At 39.7% G+C, this 17203-nt stretch overlaps 1 protein-coding gene across 10 annotated transcripts in view; it reads left to right on the plus strand.

Moving 5' to 3' along the window:
• The window catches only part of LOC119917079 (mitogen-activated protein kinase kinase kinase kinase 3-like), a 49876-nt gene that overhangs the window by 5127 nt on the left and 27546 nt on the right, over window positions 1-17203 (plus strand). For all 10 annotated transcript variants that reach the window (XM_038737174.1, XM_038737179.1, XM_038737182.1 and 7 more), the window contains exons 2-8: window positions 14351-14408; window positions 14869-14959; window positions 15089-15153; window positions 15285-15340; window positions 16027-16074; window positions 16519-16561; window positions 16854-16926. In XM_038737174.1, the coding sequence (XP_038593102.1) occupies window positions 14351-14408; window positions 14869-14959; window positions 15089-15153; window positions 15285-15340; window positions 16027-16074; window positions 16519-16561; window positions 16854-16926 (434 nt within the window). The remainder of the gene's footprint in view (window positions 1-14350; window positions 14409-14868; window positions 14960-15088; window positions 15154-15284; window positions 15341-16026; window positions 16075-16518; window positions 16562-16853; window positions 16927-17203) is intronic.

The raw sequence follows: 17203 nt of genomic DNA on the forward strand, positions 1-17203 counted from the left end.
GACTTTTGCATTTCCATGACAAACAAGAGTAAACCTAAAGAAGTATGTTACCACACTTCAAATGGATAACTTTAAAAGGGGTTTCGAATGAGGTTCGTTTTCTTTCAGATGACAAGTAATATAGATCTGGATTTCTGGCAACTAGTTTAGATTGATAAGCTGTACTGAACTGTGTGATGTTGATGATTTTTTGAGCTGTTTAACTCTCAGAGCCAGGCTAAAGCTTCCGCTCTCCATTCTCGGCCTTTTCAATATTTGAAATATTGTATATAAATGCAGAAATACAAATTAATTATTTTGGAGTTGAGGACATATCAAACACATTTTATAAAAATGTGATCTGTATCCAGATAATAAATGATCCAATCTTGGCTTTTGTGTTTACACGTGGTATTGTTATCCTCATTGATATCGGATCTCTGTCCTCCAGAGCAAAATCTGTGCGTGGGTAATTTGAGGTGGTGGCAAATCTGCCCCAGACTCCCTTGAAAATCACATTGTTTTGTGGGTTGTTGAGTCAGGGGAAACTTTATAAACTCTGTGAAATGCTGATTACGGCAAATTCTTAATCATTTGTCCCCTCTTGTAAATTCGGCAAACACATTAATTTATTCCTTGTGTCAGTTTGTCCTGGTGTGTTGCAGTACTGGCATGTAAGCTACTGTCACTAGAAAAAGTGATATACCCTGTTAACAACAGATCAGCTGCGCAGATGAGTGCAGCGCACACCGTCGCACATAGTTATTTCTAACTGGATATCATTTATTTCCCACCTGTATTGCTTTCATTTTCCCACAGCTCTGTTGAGTAATCTTTTGGCACTTTCATGGTACAGAATAGACGCATAATTAGTCATTTGAGGTGTGTTTTCTTTCAGCCTTCTTGCTCGCTATAGTAGCTAAAAACAAATATCTGTAGACTTTAATGTTATGTTGTAGCCTGCATGTTAGGCTACGGATTGGGTTTACACCTACCTAAGATCCGAGCACAATGCGAGCCAGACTACCTCCAGATGTGCTCAGGCAGATCTGTTCACGACACATTTACACTCGCATTGACATGCATTTTTCCTTATCTGGATAACGTGTCCGGATTTAGATAACCTTGTAATACGAGGTGTAAATGGTGCGTTCGTTGGCTTGCGCCCAAATAAATTACTTCATCATGCAGTGATGTGCAAGGCTGTCCTCTGTGAGAGTAATATTTCACTTTATGCTGCATCATTACTAAATAACCAGGAAGGGATTACATCTCTGAGGCTTGTTGGAGCACCTTGGTGTTCATACCCTGCCAGAATACAACTCTGCTGCTGAAGTGGTTTAGTAAAACTTAACACCGTGTTAGCACAAGTTTCAAATCCTATTTTGAGATTGTGTGCTCATGTGATGGAGTTTGGAGTGCTCAAACCTAACTTGGGCTAAATAATTGTTTAATACCAGCTGAATGCTTCTTAGAAAACATTTACGTGGACAAAAGGGTGTCAGGGTGTCCTGACTCTTGTTGCTTGTGACGAGAAACATTTCTGTTTTTCTCAGACTCCGCTCAGACTGCACTTACTGTTACACATACTGTACATGCATTTGTACACAAACCTACTGTTTGGATGGGTCAGTGTAGCAGGAGTGTGCAAAGTGTTTGGTATGTGACTTCACAAACCGTGATCAAGTCTGAGGTAGAACATTCAAAACAATTATGATAAAATCTTTTTTCAAAAAATATGATTTAGTAACTCTGGTTTCAATCAAACACTTACTGACGATATATTGAACATTTTTTTTTATATTGTTATTGAGGAAAATTATATTGTGATAATTATCATTATTGTTTTATTGCCCAGCTCTAATCAGTTGGGGTAGAGACTTTTCAGTTTTTAGAAGATTTTAGTTGTGAAACACCAACCTCAACCTTGTTTCTAGAATGTTATACATCACATTATCACATTATATGACATAGCTGAACTGCATTGGGCAGTAGCACAGTGCTTTTGTGCCTCTGACATTGATCACCATCACTGGTTTGTGGTGGAGCTCCATTTCACTGATTTCCTTTCATCCCAGTTGAGTAGTATTGGAAACGAATGCCAATATATTGCTATTGGCGGAGCTCATCACTCGCTTTAAGAAGGAAGGATTTCAATACTAAATGCTGGATTAAACGACAGCTCTGGGTTTATACTTGTGATAGACTGATTAATCGGCCAATATCTGGCATTTTCAGATAATCTGCATTGGCAGATACCTGCACTCACAAGGCTAATATATCATCCTAAAAGACAAATCTACACACCATTATTGGCTATCATTAAATCTATATTACCATACTTTAGAGAATAATGGAGCTTAGGGATGAGACATCTGACCAAGGTTATTATAGTTTTGGATTTTTCATTAGTTTTTATTTTTACTTCGTTTTGACTTTTTGATTTCAATTTCGTTTAGTTTTAATTAGTTTTTAACGTGAATTTGTTAGTTTAGTTTTTATTTTTTGAAAATGCTTAGTTTTAGTTTAGTTTTTATTAGTTTTAGTCTTTGTCGCTGCACAATGCCAAGCTCAGCTCAGTTTAGTTCAGTCCAGTTTATTCACAAAACATTAAAATACAAGTACAATCATCTGAAATAATGCAGATTTGTGAAAAGGGACACCATTTTTAAGCTATCTGAAGCTTGTAGGGTCCCAAACACCAAGTGTGTGTGTGTGTGTGTGTGTGTATGTATGTATGTATATATATATATATATATAGAGATAGAGATAGAGATAGAGATAGATATCTAAAAACATTGTCTAAATAAATACTGCAAATATATGAAGCACATGCTACATCTATGGTATAATTTAAATCCTACATACAGAAAACCCTAAGAGCAAACTACCCTAAATCTACTACCCGATGGTCCCAAGAAATTAATTACATCAGTCTCTAGCTCTGTCATTCTTGGTTAAATAGGTGAAATACAATAAATGTAGGTGATGGACGGCTAAGAAATGGGAAGATAGTGGAGGCCCCCTTTGGAGCCACAAACAACAGGTCCCTAGCACACTGAAGGCAAGTATGACTGGAAAGCAGTTAGGCTTTATTAAAATGTAAACCTATATTAATCAAAAAATAGATTCTATTAAAAGCACAAAGAGACAGGTTGGCTGAGATATGAATGAGCCCATAAAACTCATACTGGCTGACATGCAGTAAATATAATGACCAGCAGAAGCGTTAATCCAGTGCAAGGGGAGCTCACTGTCAGTGGGCAAGGGGCAACTTTCTCCCACACATGCAGGATGAGCACTAAGCCAGACCATCAGAACAGAAAACCACTAAGACAGCGACTCACTACCTGCAATCCAAACTAAACTAAACACAACTCTGTACAGTTGTTGCATTCATATTATTTTCTGCACATGTATAAAAGATAATAGAAATACATGTTCAAATCCCACCAACTACCAGCCGATCCCTACCTGGGTCTCCCCGCATCACATGGGGCTCTCCTCCTAACGGTGGTCACCAGCCGCTACGCTGCGGCCAGACGCTGACCTGGCCCCAGGCTCTCTTGACGGATAAAGCAATCGTGGCAGGCCAGCCACACGACACGCAGCGTGCCAGCTCTTCACACGGAGGAGAAAAGCATAACACACCTGCGGCTCACCAACAGGTGCCTATCGGACTTTGCTATTTGTTAATCACCGCGCGCACCTCCAAACTGCCGGTCCGGCAAGACTAACTGCCCGCAACATCAGTTCCCCCAGCTTCATATCCACTTGAAATGTAGGCTTCGGTCCTGTGAAATAAATAAATTGACGAAAACTAAGGACTTTTCTTCTTTCATTTTAGTTACTTTTAGTTAGTTTTGCAAACCTACAATATAGTTTTAGTTAGTTATTGTTTTTTTGTAAAGCCTCGTTTATTTTTTTTTTATTTCAGTCAACGACAATGTTTTTTCACATCTAGTTTTCGGGTCCAAGCTTATTGATACTGCTATCGAGACTAGCGGGTGCTATAATGTAACGTTATGTCTCAAGGGTAAAACTTGAAACGCGATGGATAACAAAACTAATGTTTGTAATGATGGCACTGAAACACAGTATCAAACGGGCCCGGGCCTGTTTATAATCAGGCTGCAGGCTCTGCTGCTATCTGTCAGCTCCTACACACACACACACACACACACACACACACACACAGCAGCCAGCAGAGAGAGACGCTGCGGTGGAGATGGTGAAGTTAAGTTAGCTCCAAATTATTTGAGTTGCCGACAGCTACGATCGTTACTGTAAAACTCAGCTGCTGGCTGAGACAAACCAGCCGCTCCTCCTTCTACCAGGTAACATTACCTGCAGGCAGTGAATAAACAGCAGGGAGGAGGAGGAGGAAGGTCTGATACAGGTTTTTATTCTTTCTAAACGTCCCTCAGTAGAGCCAAATGTATTTTGTTTCATTTAATAATTAAAATTCCACGTAAAACAATATGTTACTGGCTAAGATAACCATGTACATTAGATTGTACTCTGCATGTAATAATGGAATAATACATGACTTTTCTGTTTTGATATCAACATTATGTATCGGCCACCCTGCTCTCTAAAAATGGGCATCAGAAATTAAAAAACCCATTTCAGTCGACCACTAGTTGATACCTACGCAGTGTGTGGAAGGCTTTGCATGCTTATAAGAAAAGTTACTTTGCTGAATCAAAGTGACCCTGAGAGGTTTTGGGTCACTTGGGGGGGGGGGGTTGTTTTGCTTGAGTCTGTGTGCATATATGGGTGTTATGCTTGAGTGAGTGGGTATTTTGCTGAAAGACAGGTGTGCTGATTAAAAACACTTTACGCCTCCCCTGTTCTCCTTCTGGGGTCCTGTGTTTGTAATGGCTGAGCTGTCTGAGAAAACAAGAGTTGTGCCATCACCATTTTGACACCCCAAAAACTGATGAATCATGCTATTTCTAAATTCAGTTCTCATACTTAATTAAAGGATGTGTTTTGCTTACAAACAGTGACAAGCAGCAATTGTTGACCCCATCGGTTCCTGGGAGGGAATGTCAAGATGACAGCGTTAAAAAACGAGAGATGAGCAGTGTGCTCAGTGGATTGTGAATCGTGCAGGTTGCTGAAGTGAAAGCCTTGTGGAGAAATTCTATTGCAAACGATTAAAAAAATTACAGAAACTGTCATTTAAAAGTTTTAGGCTTGTCGTGAATGGATTTTAGGTATTCATAAGCTTTAGAAGTTAGTTAACCAAAATGTCATTAAAACAGGCAAAAGACCATTGCATTGGTTATCTTAAAGGTCAGGGGAGCATGGTTGTGACTGGAATGTCACTTGTTTGAAACCTCAGATCTCTCGGAAACATCTTGTCAGAGTAACTGAATAACCAACTGGTCGTTATTGCCTCAAGCCAAACCTTAATGCCCCGACTTACTGCGGTGGAGCTGCTCAGTGGCTTTCAGCAGAAGGCTCTGGTTAAACGTGTGTGTGTGTGTGTGTGTGTGTGTGTGTAACCCTCCAGGCCATTGTTAGAAAAAAAAAAACAGCTATTGGTGAGCTTGTCTGTTCAAAAAGGGTTTGAAAATTTCAAGATACAGATTGATGATGAGAGAATGAGACGGAAAGTTCAGCAGGCGCGTTTTCCAAGTTGTCCTGGATAACGGACGACGCCGATGAGAGAGCCACTTTGTGCGTTTTCATCTTTGTTAGAAATTTCTTTTTTTTTCTTCGTTTTCTATTTATTTTTATTCACCGTATGACTCAATTTATTCTGCATGATCCAAACAAAAAACCACTCCGATAAAGTCATAAAATTGAATCACAAAGGACCAATGAAAAGATGATTTAATCTGAAAGTCCCTGATTCCCATCACCAGTAGATAAACGTGAATCTTTGGGCATGAACCTGTGAGGACCCTATCCTGACATGACCTTTGACCTTAAAAGGTACATTATAAGTTTGTTATAAAAGTTGACCCTTACCAGACTCAGTATTAAATAGTTTTTGTTAGAGCTGTAGGGAATTAACATTTATTCAATTTAGATCAAGTGGAAAGCTCTATGAGTAAACAACCTTAGAATAAAATGAAATGGTGCACCCTTGTTTTGCGCAGGATCACAGCTCAAGCTGAGTGGGATGATTAACATGGCGAGCTGCTATTGCCTAGGTTGCTTGTGTTTGTTTTTCACGGTCAGAGAGAGGAGAGAGAGAAATGTCACACTGATCCTCCACTGAGCTGACCATATGCTGAGTATGACACACCCACACACAATGTTAATGATGAATGGGAGCTGAGTTTCTCCATTGCTGTGTAATAGAAGCCCACATCAATCCACTACTGATCTGACAACACAAGACATGGAAATAACTCCTGCCTTGGCTTTGAGAGAACGTGCATTTTTTTAATTCGTTGGTCCTCCTTTTAATTATAGATAAATATAGATAATTCTTATTAGGTAATGTTTCCGAAGAAGGACTGGTTATTGAACCTCTAGATATTTTGGTACAGAACAAAAATGTGCCTATAACACAAAGTATCAAATACTGTAAAACACTGGAAGTTGGCATTGAATGTACACTTATGTTGACACTCCTCTTTATTTCTTCTCTTATCTGACATTTACTTATTTTAATCATAATTTTGACCATTTCAGGTACAACTGTTTGTTGTTTTGGTATCAGCACTCAGTTATATTAGCACGTGTATTAAAACTTTATTTTTTTAATGTAGTATACTGAGCCCTATTCCCAAGTACATAAGGGGCATCATTAGCTTTGCCACCTAAATCACTTCTGCTGTTGCTCTGTGTCACAATCACCAAGCCTCCAGTCATCTGTGCCTCAACATGTAGCAGTCAGGCACACAGCCTGGGTGTGTTAATGTAGATAGTCAACAGTCATTCATTTACACAACATTTTAGCTGGTAGGTTTAGATTTCTCACCCAAAATAAATTCAAATGCATGTTTTAATTTGTCTTGTTTTTAAAAGTAACACTAAATTGTTACCAATAACAAACAGCTTTCTATTTTGTGGTTTCTTCAGTTTCTGCTCCATCACTGAATGGGTTTTCAGGGAATGATGGATTGTTCTTTTGTGGTGTAGCATTTTCAGTATTCCCTGTGAGAATCCCAAAGAGTTTGGTTAATTTATTTGTCCATGTTTCATACAGGAAAACTAATAAAATAACATAAGAAAAATCTTTATTATCCATTTCTGGAAACTTGTCACTAGGTTAATTAAAAAAAACATTAAAAACAACAAATACACATAACACAGGACACTTACCACCAATACATTTAAAGACAGAAAGCAATAGGAGCTTCCAGTAGACCAGTTATCTCTTGTGAATTTATCAAAGCAATTAAAAAGGTTTTTTGTTGCCCCTATAACGCCTTCCTGAGGGGAGCTTGTCAAATTCAGCAAACAGGGGGTGTGAAGAATCCCTAACAATTCGTAGTGCTTTCTGCTTGCTGTTGCTCAAAGACACTTCAGTACAGCGGCCCCTTTTTAGCTAACTAGCGATCAAACCTACAACCCCTTGGTTACACCAGACAGCGTGCTTCAGTCAGTCACAACAGCCAGCCGGTCAGGTCGAGTCAGGCTGGGTGTTGTTGCCACTCACAGTGGCACTGAGTGCTATGAGTCATCTCTGGCCTGTCTGCTGACTGAAGACATACTGTCTCTGCTCTCCACTCTGCTTCCCTCTACTTCTTTTCTCTTTGCGTCTCTTTGTATCTCCTCCCTCCCACCACAGCTTTGTTTTGGTATGGGTGGGCCCCTGTCATCCCTCCTTTGCCTCTGTTCTTTATTAGGGCCCGAGCACGACCGTGCGAGGTCCCTATTGAAATTGCTCGGATTATTTTTTTATTTTTTTTTTTTCTGCAAAGTAGGCCCAACTGACATGGCCTAAACATACTCGAAAACTCACCAAAATTTGCAAACATGTCAGAACCGGTGAAAAATTTCGTATTCTACAAGTTTCGCACATGGGCGTGGCAAAATGACTCGCTAGCGCCACCTAGAAAATTGGAAATGATTAGCCCCTCGTTCACGTTCAACCTACATGTACGAAATTTTCTGGGGACATGTATCGTATCAAGACGCACAAAAAAGCCTCAAGAACCCATAGCCTAAAGTCAACAGGAAGTCGGCCATTTTGAATTTTATGGCCATTTTTGGATGATTTACATACTTCGTACTTTAACGAACTCCTCCTAGGGATTTAGTCGGATCGACCTCAAATTTCTGCTGTGCCTTCTAAAGGCATTGACGATGAAAAGTTGTGCTATTTGCGCGTTTTCGTCAATGGGCGTGTCCGTGGCGTCGATGATTCGCAATGAAACAGGAAGTTGTTGTAACTTCAGTGTACATGCTCACATCCGGACCAAACTGTACATGTAGGATGAGAGTCCCGCCCTGAACACATGTACATGCCGACATTCACCCACAGTCATAGCGCCACCTGCTGGCAACAGAAAGTGACCTTTAACGAAGCAGCCCCCGCCGCACGTTTCACCTACGTGCACGAATTTTCTGTGGTACGTGTATCTTGTCCAGACGCACAAAAAAGTCTCTTGGAGCCATAGCCTAAACCCAACAGGAAGTCGGCCATTTTGAATTTTACGTCAAATTTTGGATGATTTACACACTTCGTACTTTAACGAACTCCTCCTAGGGATTTAGTCCGACCGACCTCAAATTTGTGCTGTGCCTTCTAAAGGCATTGAAGATGAAAAGTTGTGCTATTTGCAAGTTTTCGTCAATGGGCGTGTCCGTGGCGTGGCGTCAAAGATCAACTCTTCGCCATGACACGGAAGTTGTCGTAACTTCAGTGTACATGCTCACATCTGGACCAAACTGTACATGTAGGATGAGAGTCCCGCCCTGAACACATGTACATGCTGACATTCACAGACAGTCATAGCGCCACCTGCTGGCAACAGGAAGTGACTTTTAACGAAGCAGCCCCCGCCGCACGTTTTACCTACGTGCACGAATTTTCTGTGGTACGTGTATCTTGTCCAGACGCACAAAAAAGCCTCTTGGAGCGATGCCCTAAAATCAACAGGAAGTAGGCCATTTTGAATTTTACGTCAAATTTTGGATGATTTACACACTTCGTACTTTAACGAACTCCTCCTAGGGATTTAGTCCGACCGACTTCAAATTTGTGCTGTGCCTTCTAAAGGCATTGAAGATGAAAAGTTGTGCTATTTGCGAGTTTTCGTCAATGGGTGTGTCCGTGGCGTGGCGTCAGAGATCAAGTCTTCGCCATGACACAGGAAGTTGTTGTAACTTCAGTGTACATGCTCACATCTGAACCAAACTTTACGTGCTTGATAACTCTCCCACCCCGTTATGGAGGACCGATCCTGACACAGTCAGAAATAAATACAGAAATAAATAAATGCTCAATAAATAAATAAGCATCCAATTAAATACACAAAAAAATAAAGTAAATAAATAAATGTAGGTAGTAATTAAATTATACAAGGAGACATAAATGTATATATTTTAATTAGTGCCTTTACTATTCACCTTTGTTATAATTACCTTATTTGTTTATTCAACTTTATTTATTACAAATTTTTTAATGTATTTATTTGTGTGTGTTTTAATATTTTTGTCTGTTTTATTCTTCCTTTGTATTTATTTACCTTATTTATTTTCACCCATGGTATTTATTTCTGCCTGTCTTTTTTAAATTTTTGTATGCATTTCTGCCTCATTATGCAAATGAGGAGGGGCTGTGTCTCAAGGGGTCATCTTCTCTGCTATTGGTGGACCAGTCAGACAGGAGAGCTCCTACTCTGCCTGCAGACATCAACGATCTTGCCCCTCACACAGTCAGATGGCTTCCTTCAGTGCGCTGAGGTGTTTAACAACTCTGAAGACAATACTACCAGCAATGTCTTCCTTCTCTTTTCACGTAGACGCTCCGACAGACGGTGCTTTCAGTTTGCTGCATGCATGGACACAGAACTGCGGTACAGCACACAGTAACGATGAAATGTGTGCTGTTCTCACATTCTTCCTCTGTATGTACACATAAACAACAAGGCAGGGAAATATAAAAGGAATTTATTTTATTGTTTGGGTACATTATTGTTCAGTGTACATGCTCACATCTGAAACAAACTTTACGTGCTTGATAACTCTCCCACCCCGCAGACATCTACACGCCAACACCGATTTATATTCATAGCGGCAAGTGCTATGTAGCTCCACATAGGGGACACAGGAAGTGACATATAACACCTTCATGCGGCGTCATAACCGCGTAGCAAATTCACAGCCGCACCGGCAGAGCTCCAGAATATGCAACTCGGCCGGCTCACACGCGGACGCGCTTATAAGTGCGAGGGCCCGCCCAACGCTGCTTGCAGCTTTAATTCTTCACTTGATCTTCCTTTTGCACAGAGGAACCAATCTTTGCCACCCTGTTTTTGTCTTTAATACTAGATTCATTTTGATAGTGTAGTTATTTTCTTGTAGTTACCCTTGAGTTTTTTTTATTTTGTCTTCTCATCGCTGTTGCGTGTCTGCAGTCCACCAATGTGTGGGCAGTACTCCAGCTCCCTGTTGGCCAAGATTCTGTTGGTGCTGCTTGGTGCCCCCAAAGAGACTGGATCTAATTTGATTTTTTTTGGTGGCTGTCCCGGCGCATGCTAGGCAGTTCACTTTGCACATTGTACATTACTGTGTCACAGAAAACTGAAATGCAATTTGACATTTGTCAAAGCTTGTCATGTTGATTCTGTAATAGGTTAGGGGCATTGATTAAGCCAGCAGTACAAGCTTAACTTTACTTTTAGATTAACTACGTCTCTCTATTTATGAATATTTTTATGGCATGTTTGCCTTTTTAGACATTGTAGAATACAGAAAAGAGCTTGCTGGAAATGAGGGAAGAGAGAGCTGGGGGTAACATGCAACAAAGGTCTGTGGATGGACTTGAACCAGAGACTTTGTATGTACATAGTGAGCATCGTAAACCCCCAGGTTGCTGTGACAAGACTCTCTCTGACAAGACTCACAATCTGCCTAGCAGGGCTGGACTGGGACAAAAAATCGACACTGGCATTTTTGGTCCAGGCGGCCCACCAAAATGGGTCGGACATCTCTCACCAATAAAGCATAGTTGCTTTTAAGGGCTTAGATTAGGGGTTTGACAAAACTCTTAGCTCATGAGACTTGACACTGCACAAATAGTGGGGCCATGACAACAAGACAACAATATATTTTAATAAGCTTAGTATTTGGGGGGGGGGAGTGTATTGATGAAATAGTTGATAGGGGGGTCTGGGGGTACTCCCCCTGAAGATTTTAAACATTAAACACTTCATTTCCTGCATTCTGGAGACATTCTGGCTATCTTGTTATGCCATTTGTAAACTGAACCCTATAAATCATTGAGCTACATTTTAATTATTAAATATCATAGGCCATTAAATACAGTTATTATGATTTTTATAATTACTACTGATAATAATAAAAAAAATTGATTTATGAGATGGGTCTGGGTGTCCTCCCCATGAAAAATTTGGGCTTTTTTATTTCCTGCATTCTGGTGAATTTTTCTGCACCAATTAATTTAGGAAATGTCTTTATTTATATAAAAGGAAACACAAAAAAATAAAAATATAGTGTAATATATTTAATAATATAATTCCTCAATGATAAATGAATTCATTTTAATTCAGTTATAAACCCCTGCACCTTAATAGCTCAGCAGCTTTTCTGCTCATCTTCAAAACTTTCTGCACATGAAAAATCTCTCCCACATAGCATATCTGTGTTCACTGACATTTGCAGAATAACAATTTGAGATATAATATTATGAGATATAATGAGAATGAAAAGGCATTATATTTTAACAAAATCTACCCTGCGTTGTTGCTCTGCTGATATGGTAGTAGGCTGCTACACCCTTTAGACCGCCTGACAGACACAGAGCCGTCTGGGACTGTAATGGATGAGACGAGCTCACTGCTCTTCATCAGAGGTAGAAAACCGAAACTGAAAACACTTGTGATCAGACAGAAATATCCACACACATGTTCACTTCAGCACCTCTGATAAAGTGCAGCTCATAACCGCTTCAGAGGGAATTAAGCACCCTGGAGCAGAGAGACAGTCAAACAGAGCAAAGTGTCTCTGAGCGAGGGGGACAGAGACAGCAGAGAGAGCGACAGGTGTCTGTGTCGCGGTCAGGTGTGTCATGTTATTCTCTCACTACTTTGCGGCAGACTGTTAACCGTTTGTGTAAGTAGGCCTACATTGACTAGACGCTGACCGACAACATTCATATTTCAATGTTTTGATTACAATTTTGCTCGGGACAAATTAGTAGTCGCTGACAAGCCATTTCACTGGCCCATTTTTTAAAAAACAGTTATATAAATAAATAATTTACATTAGACCGGCCCCAAAGGTGCATCGGCCCAACGGGCATTTGCCCGGTATGCCAGATTACCAATCCAGCCCTGCTGCCTAGGCACACAGTGCATTTGTCTCCACATTTGTCCGTCAAATGAAGTAGTTATCAGTGTTACCTAAGACACAGTCTGCACTGAATACGAGAGCCCGTTAACTCCAAAGCACTGCTTTCTGCAACTGGGCTGGATCAAGGTCGGCGACGTTCACACTTTAAACAAACTGTACCAGAGTTAGTTTGGAACCAGACCGACAACACCTCTTCAAGGTCTCGGTACGCTTGTTTGGTCTGTTTTTGGTGCCTGCCGGAGTGCAATTGCTGCATTCATACCTGCCCGAAGGAACTCTAGTGCGAACACTGTCCATCAAGATGACCGAGCCCTCATTTATAATATTATTTTTAATATATTATCATTTGTAAATTGGATATACAAACCTGAAAAGTATGTTTTGATTTGGAAAAAAGTCTCTCTGTCTTGATGTGATAATATCGAAATGGAAATGGAGCTCCAGTGCCAGCAGCTTAAAAGATGTTCTTTTAGAATAGAAAATTTACCCTCCAATATATAACAACTTCCCAATAAAGTGAACGAGCCAGAATATAAAATAGCATGTTTTTCCTGTCTAATGTTTTATAAATATGCTGGAGAGGCTGCATGCAGGATCAGGGTAGATAGGGTTGTCTCTGTCACTCTTTCTGTTGAAACGAGAAATGGTGAAACCGCAGAATTACAAAATATCGCAAGAGCTGAGATATGACACACTACTCCTGTGCTGTTTATGGTGATGAAGCTCTTGTTTTGCCTCTCATGTTGAAAGTCGTGGTTTTATCAGTTCTTGTAAAATGTCCTCTCTCTCTTTCTTTCTCTCTTTCTTTTTATATTATATATTTCTGCAGTGTCACAAAGTCATATTCTAGCACATTCTTGGCCTGAGAGAAGCAAGCAATTCATGTCTGCTCTGAAAGACCATCTTTTATCCGTATATGTCATATAGGATTCCTCTTACGCCCCACCAGCTCTGCTTCCAAATGTAAACACCGCTCACTATTTATAGAAAATCAGCCTCAGTCTCCTGTAAAACCTGCGGCTTTTCAATAAATGTCAGCTTTTCAGGAATACAGGAAAAACTGCCTTGAGTTCCTGTTGAAGTCCATACATTCCTCTGTCACCAGTTTGATTTTTGAATGAATTGCAATTCTGATGATTTGAATTTTCAAATCCGGCTGCAAACAACATATTGAATAATTAGTGGACAAAGTAATTTTAACAGGAATATGCCCACGTATGTATCTAACTAACCAGCGCAGAGCCGGATTTAGATTTCCCATAAAGGATAAACCTGGCTTCTGTAACTGGGGTAACTGATAACGCCGTCTTCTCTGTCACTCACACACACACACACATTTATTATATATATATATATATATATATATATATATATATATATATATATATATATAATATATATATATATATATATATATATATATATATATATATATATATATATATATATATATATATATATATATATATATATATTGTTACTCATGGGGAAAGTAACAGCTGAGCAACTATTTGTTATTTATTGATGTGATTTAGAAGAGTAATCTCGTTACTGAGCTCCTGCTCGTGTACACTGATTTACAGAAACCTCGTTATTTAAGTGCATGTAAATGAATTGATTGAAATGTGTTCAGGGGGTGTAGGGGTATGTTCAAATTGATTAATGACATTCCACTCAGCTGGTAGCTGTCAGCCGGATTTTCATTTTATTGTTTTCTGCAGTTGGATGAAAACAGCTACAGTTTCTCTCTCTTTCTGTCTTCCAGTTCAGTCAAGTGCAACTCAAATCGGTGCCCTAATAAATCTTTGCTGTGGATTTAAGAGTGGATTCCAGTAACTCACTTTCTCTCCTCTTTCCTCCTTAGGCTCGTAACGTAAACACAGGAGAGCTGGCGGCTATCAAAGTCATCAAACTGGAACCCGGTGAGTAATCTCAGCTTTCTTTCTATTCCTCTATCTCCCTTCTCGCTGGTGTTTCTTCCTCTCTATCCCTATATCCGTTTTTCCATCAATCACATGGTCGTCCTTTGTCTCCTTTTTTCACAAACCTCCTTCCCACACTATCCCCTTTTCACTACAATTGCATATCCTTTCCCTTCTAACATGGTCCTGTTTCGTTACCCATGCATTATTTCCCCTCCCTTGCACTGGTTTCCATCTTCTCCTCAACTAAAGAAAGGAAAACATTAAAACAACAAACTTCAGTTCCAGTTCCAGGAAGTGTGGAAATGTATCATCACACTGTTGCTAAATCATTAAACTCATTAAGTGTGGAATAAAAAAAAGGGAAATATGTTGAAACCCGGTCTGCAACTTTCCATCCTTTTGGACTAATTTCAAAATAATGTGTGTGTGTGTGTGTGTACATATGTGTTCGTTCCAGGTGAGGACTTTGCTGTCGTACAGCAGGAGATTATAATGATGAAGGACTGTAAACACTCCAACATCGTAGCCTATTTTGGCAGTTATCTCCGGTAAGTGTGTGTGTGTGTGTGTGTTTGTGAGGAAGTAAAAGACAGATGGAGGTGTGTGAGGGGGAAAGTACTTGTGTGAGACGTTGTGTGAAGGTGTATTGACACAGTGTTGTCTGTGTGTGTGTGCAGGAGAGATAAGTTATGGATCAGTATGGAGTACTGTGGAGGAGGTTCTCTGCAGGATATTTATCACGGTAAGAATAACATGCGCTCAAACACACACATCTGTTTTCATCTTAACCGTTCTGTTTTTTTTTTTTTTCTCACTCTGTGATATCTTTCCATCTCTCTCTTTTTCTCTCTCTTCCTTGTTTCACTGCTCCAGTAACCGGGCCTCTATCAGAGTCACAGATAGCCTACATGTCACGGGAGACCCTGCAGGTAGCGTATACAGTATATTCATTGTGTACAGTGTAGTTGTATTTTTAAACAGGAGGGGGGGGGGGGGTAAACAGAGAGGCATATTTTGGGAGATTAGTCCTCTGCTTAGCTGCTTGAATTTTCCTTTGTGTATAATGATGAGAAAACAGACACCAAAATTATTATGACCATCAGGACCTGAACTGTTTATTGGCTTCATGCTAACACTTTAGCTTTTACTGTGGTTCGCGAGAGTTGACTACTAGCTGTGCATCAATCAAATCAGAAAACTACCATATCCAAATTGTGTTCTACATATGCATTTTAAAATTGAAATTGTATCCATTCAAGTTGAAAAATGAATTGGAAGTAAGTAAATACTGAGACAAAACTGGAATTATTCCCCAAACCACAACAGCTGCACACACTTAAAGAGGAAACCCTGTAAAGCATTAGCATTGTATAGTTAGCCAGTCTTCTAGCAGAGACACAGATGATAAGTCTGTGCTGCTCCCAAACATTTGATTTTCATTCAACCAACAGTCGGTTCTGGTGAAAAAATATCTAAATATTGCTATTTAGAAATATTTTAAATATATGTTCTATTCTGTTTTTCAGTGCCCTTTTGGTATTTTGATCACATGACAGTTTCCTTTTCCCTTCAACAACAGCCAATAACACCAGCTGCTGTGTTCTTCTGTTTACAGGGTTTATACTATCTACACAATAAAGGCAAAATGCACAGAGACATTAAGGTGAGTTTGGAGAAAACTGTATGGAATACACATGTCAGCTACACTTTCAAATCTAAAGGCCTTTCCATGTCACACGTCAATTGTAAAATTAAATTCACTGTATGTGAATTTCTGTGGGAAGGGTGGACAAAATATTGTTGTGTTGCAAAGGTAACTCTGGTAATCATTCATTATAATTCATGATAAATAAATGATAATTCATCAAACTCAGTAAGAGAGTAGCAGCACATGCATTTAGTGATGTCGAAAATTGATCTCCAAATTATTGTGGAGACACAGCTGAGGGTGTTTCTGACAGGGGAAAGGATTATTGATTCATACCTGCAGGCTACATTGATCAAATGACAAACCTTTTTGCAAACCACTTCTCAAGATCATCAGAATTGGCCTGAAATGTGATTACTTGTGTTGGATCCTGATGCGTGGCGTGTTTGTCTCTTACAGGGAGCCAACATCCTCCTGACAGACAACGGCTATGTTAAACTAGGTGAGAGGAACGCGCAAGACTTCTGCAATTACCTTCCCCTTCAAAAGACTGAAACTGAATTATTGACTCTGTTTCCTTCTCTCTCTCCTCCATGTCTTCTCATGTTCTCCCTTCATATAATAATTTCTGTTCTGACTTTCCAACATATTTATTTATTTATCCATTATCACGTTCCTTCTCTTTCACCCTTCATTTGCTCTCCCTTTTTAATTATTTAACTCCTCCCCCTCTATTATTCTCACACTTCCTTTTTCCCGTACTTCTTTTTTTCTCTTCTCTCCTTTCTCTGTAGCTGACTTTGGTGTATCGGCCCAGATCACAGCAACTCTAGCCAAGAGAAAGTCATTTATTGGAACGCCATACTGGTAAGTTGTGCATGTTTTTCTATTGTCAGTTCGCTTCTTGGATATGCAAGTAGTGCGAATATGTAAAATCCAAGTCATGCTACAGGAATATACCAGTCTGCATGTTTAGTGTATGTTTGCATCAGTTGATGGTTTCAGCGCTGTAGTGGAATCAGACTATTCACCCCTTTACAAAAGCTTAACAAACCAGGAAGGAGAGTCATGGAAAAGTCAGAGTTTAACATCAGGGTCATAATGGGGCCCTTGTGTGCTGCAGCCAGAGAGAAATACTGTAGAC

The sequence above is a fragment of the Micropterus salmoides genome, unplaced genomic scaffold (genome assembly GCF_014851395.1).
Source record: "Micropterus salmoides isolate LMB-PRFRI ecotype aquatic unplaced genomic scaffold, ASM1485139v1 Ms_hic_scaffold_22, whole genome shotgun sequence".
Classification (NCBI taxonomy): Eukaryota; Metazoa; Chordata; class Actinopteri; order Centrarchiformes; family Centrarchidae; genus Micropterus; species Micropterus salmoides.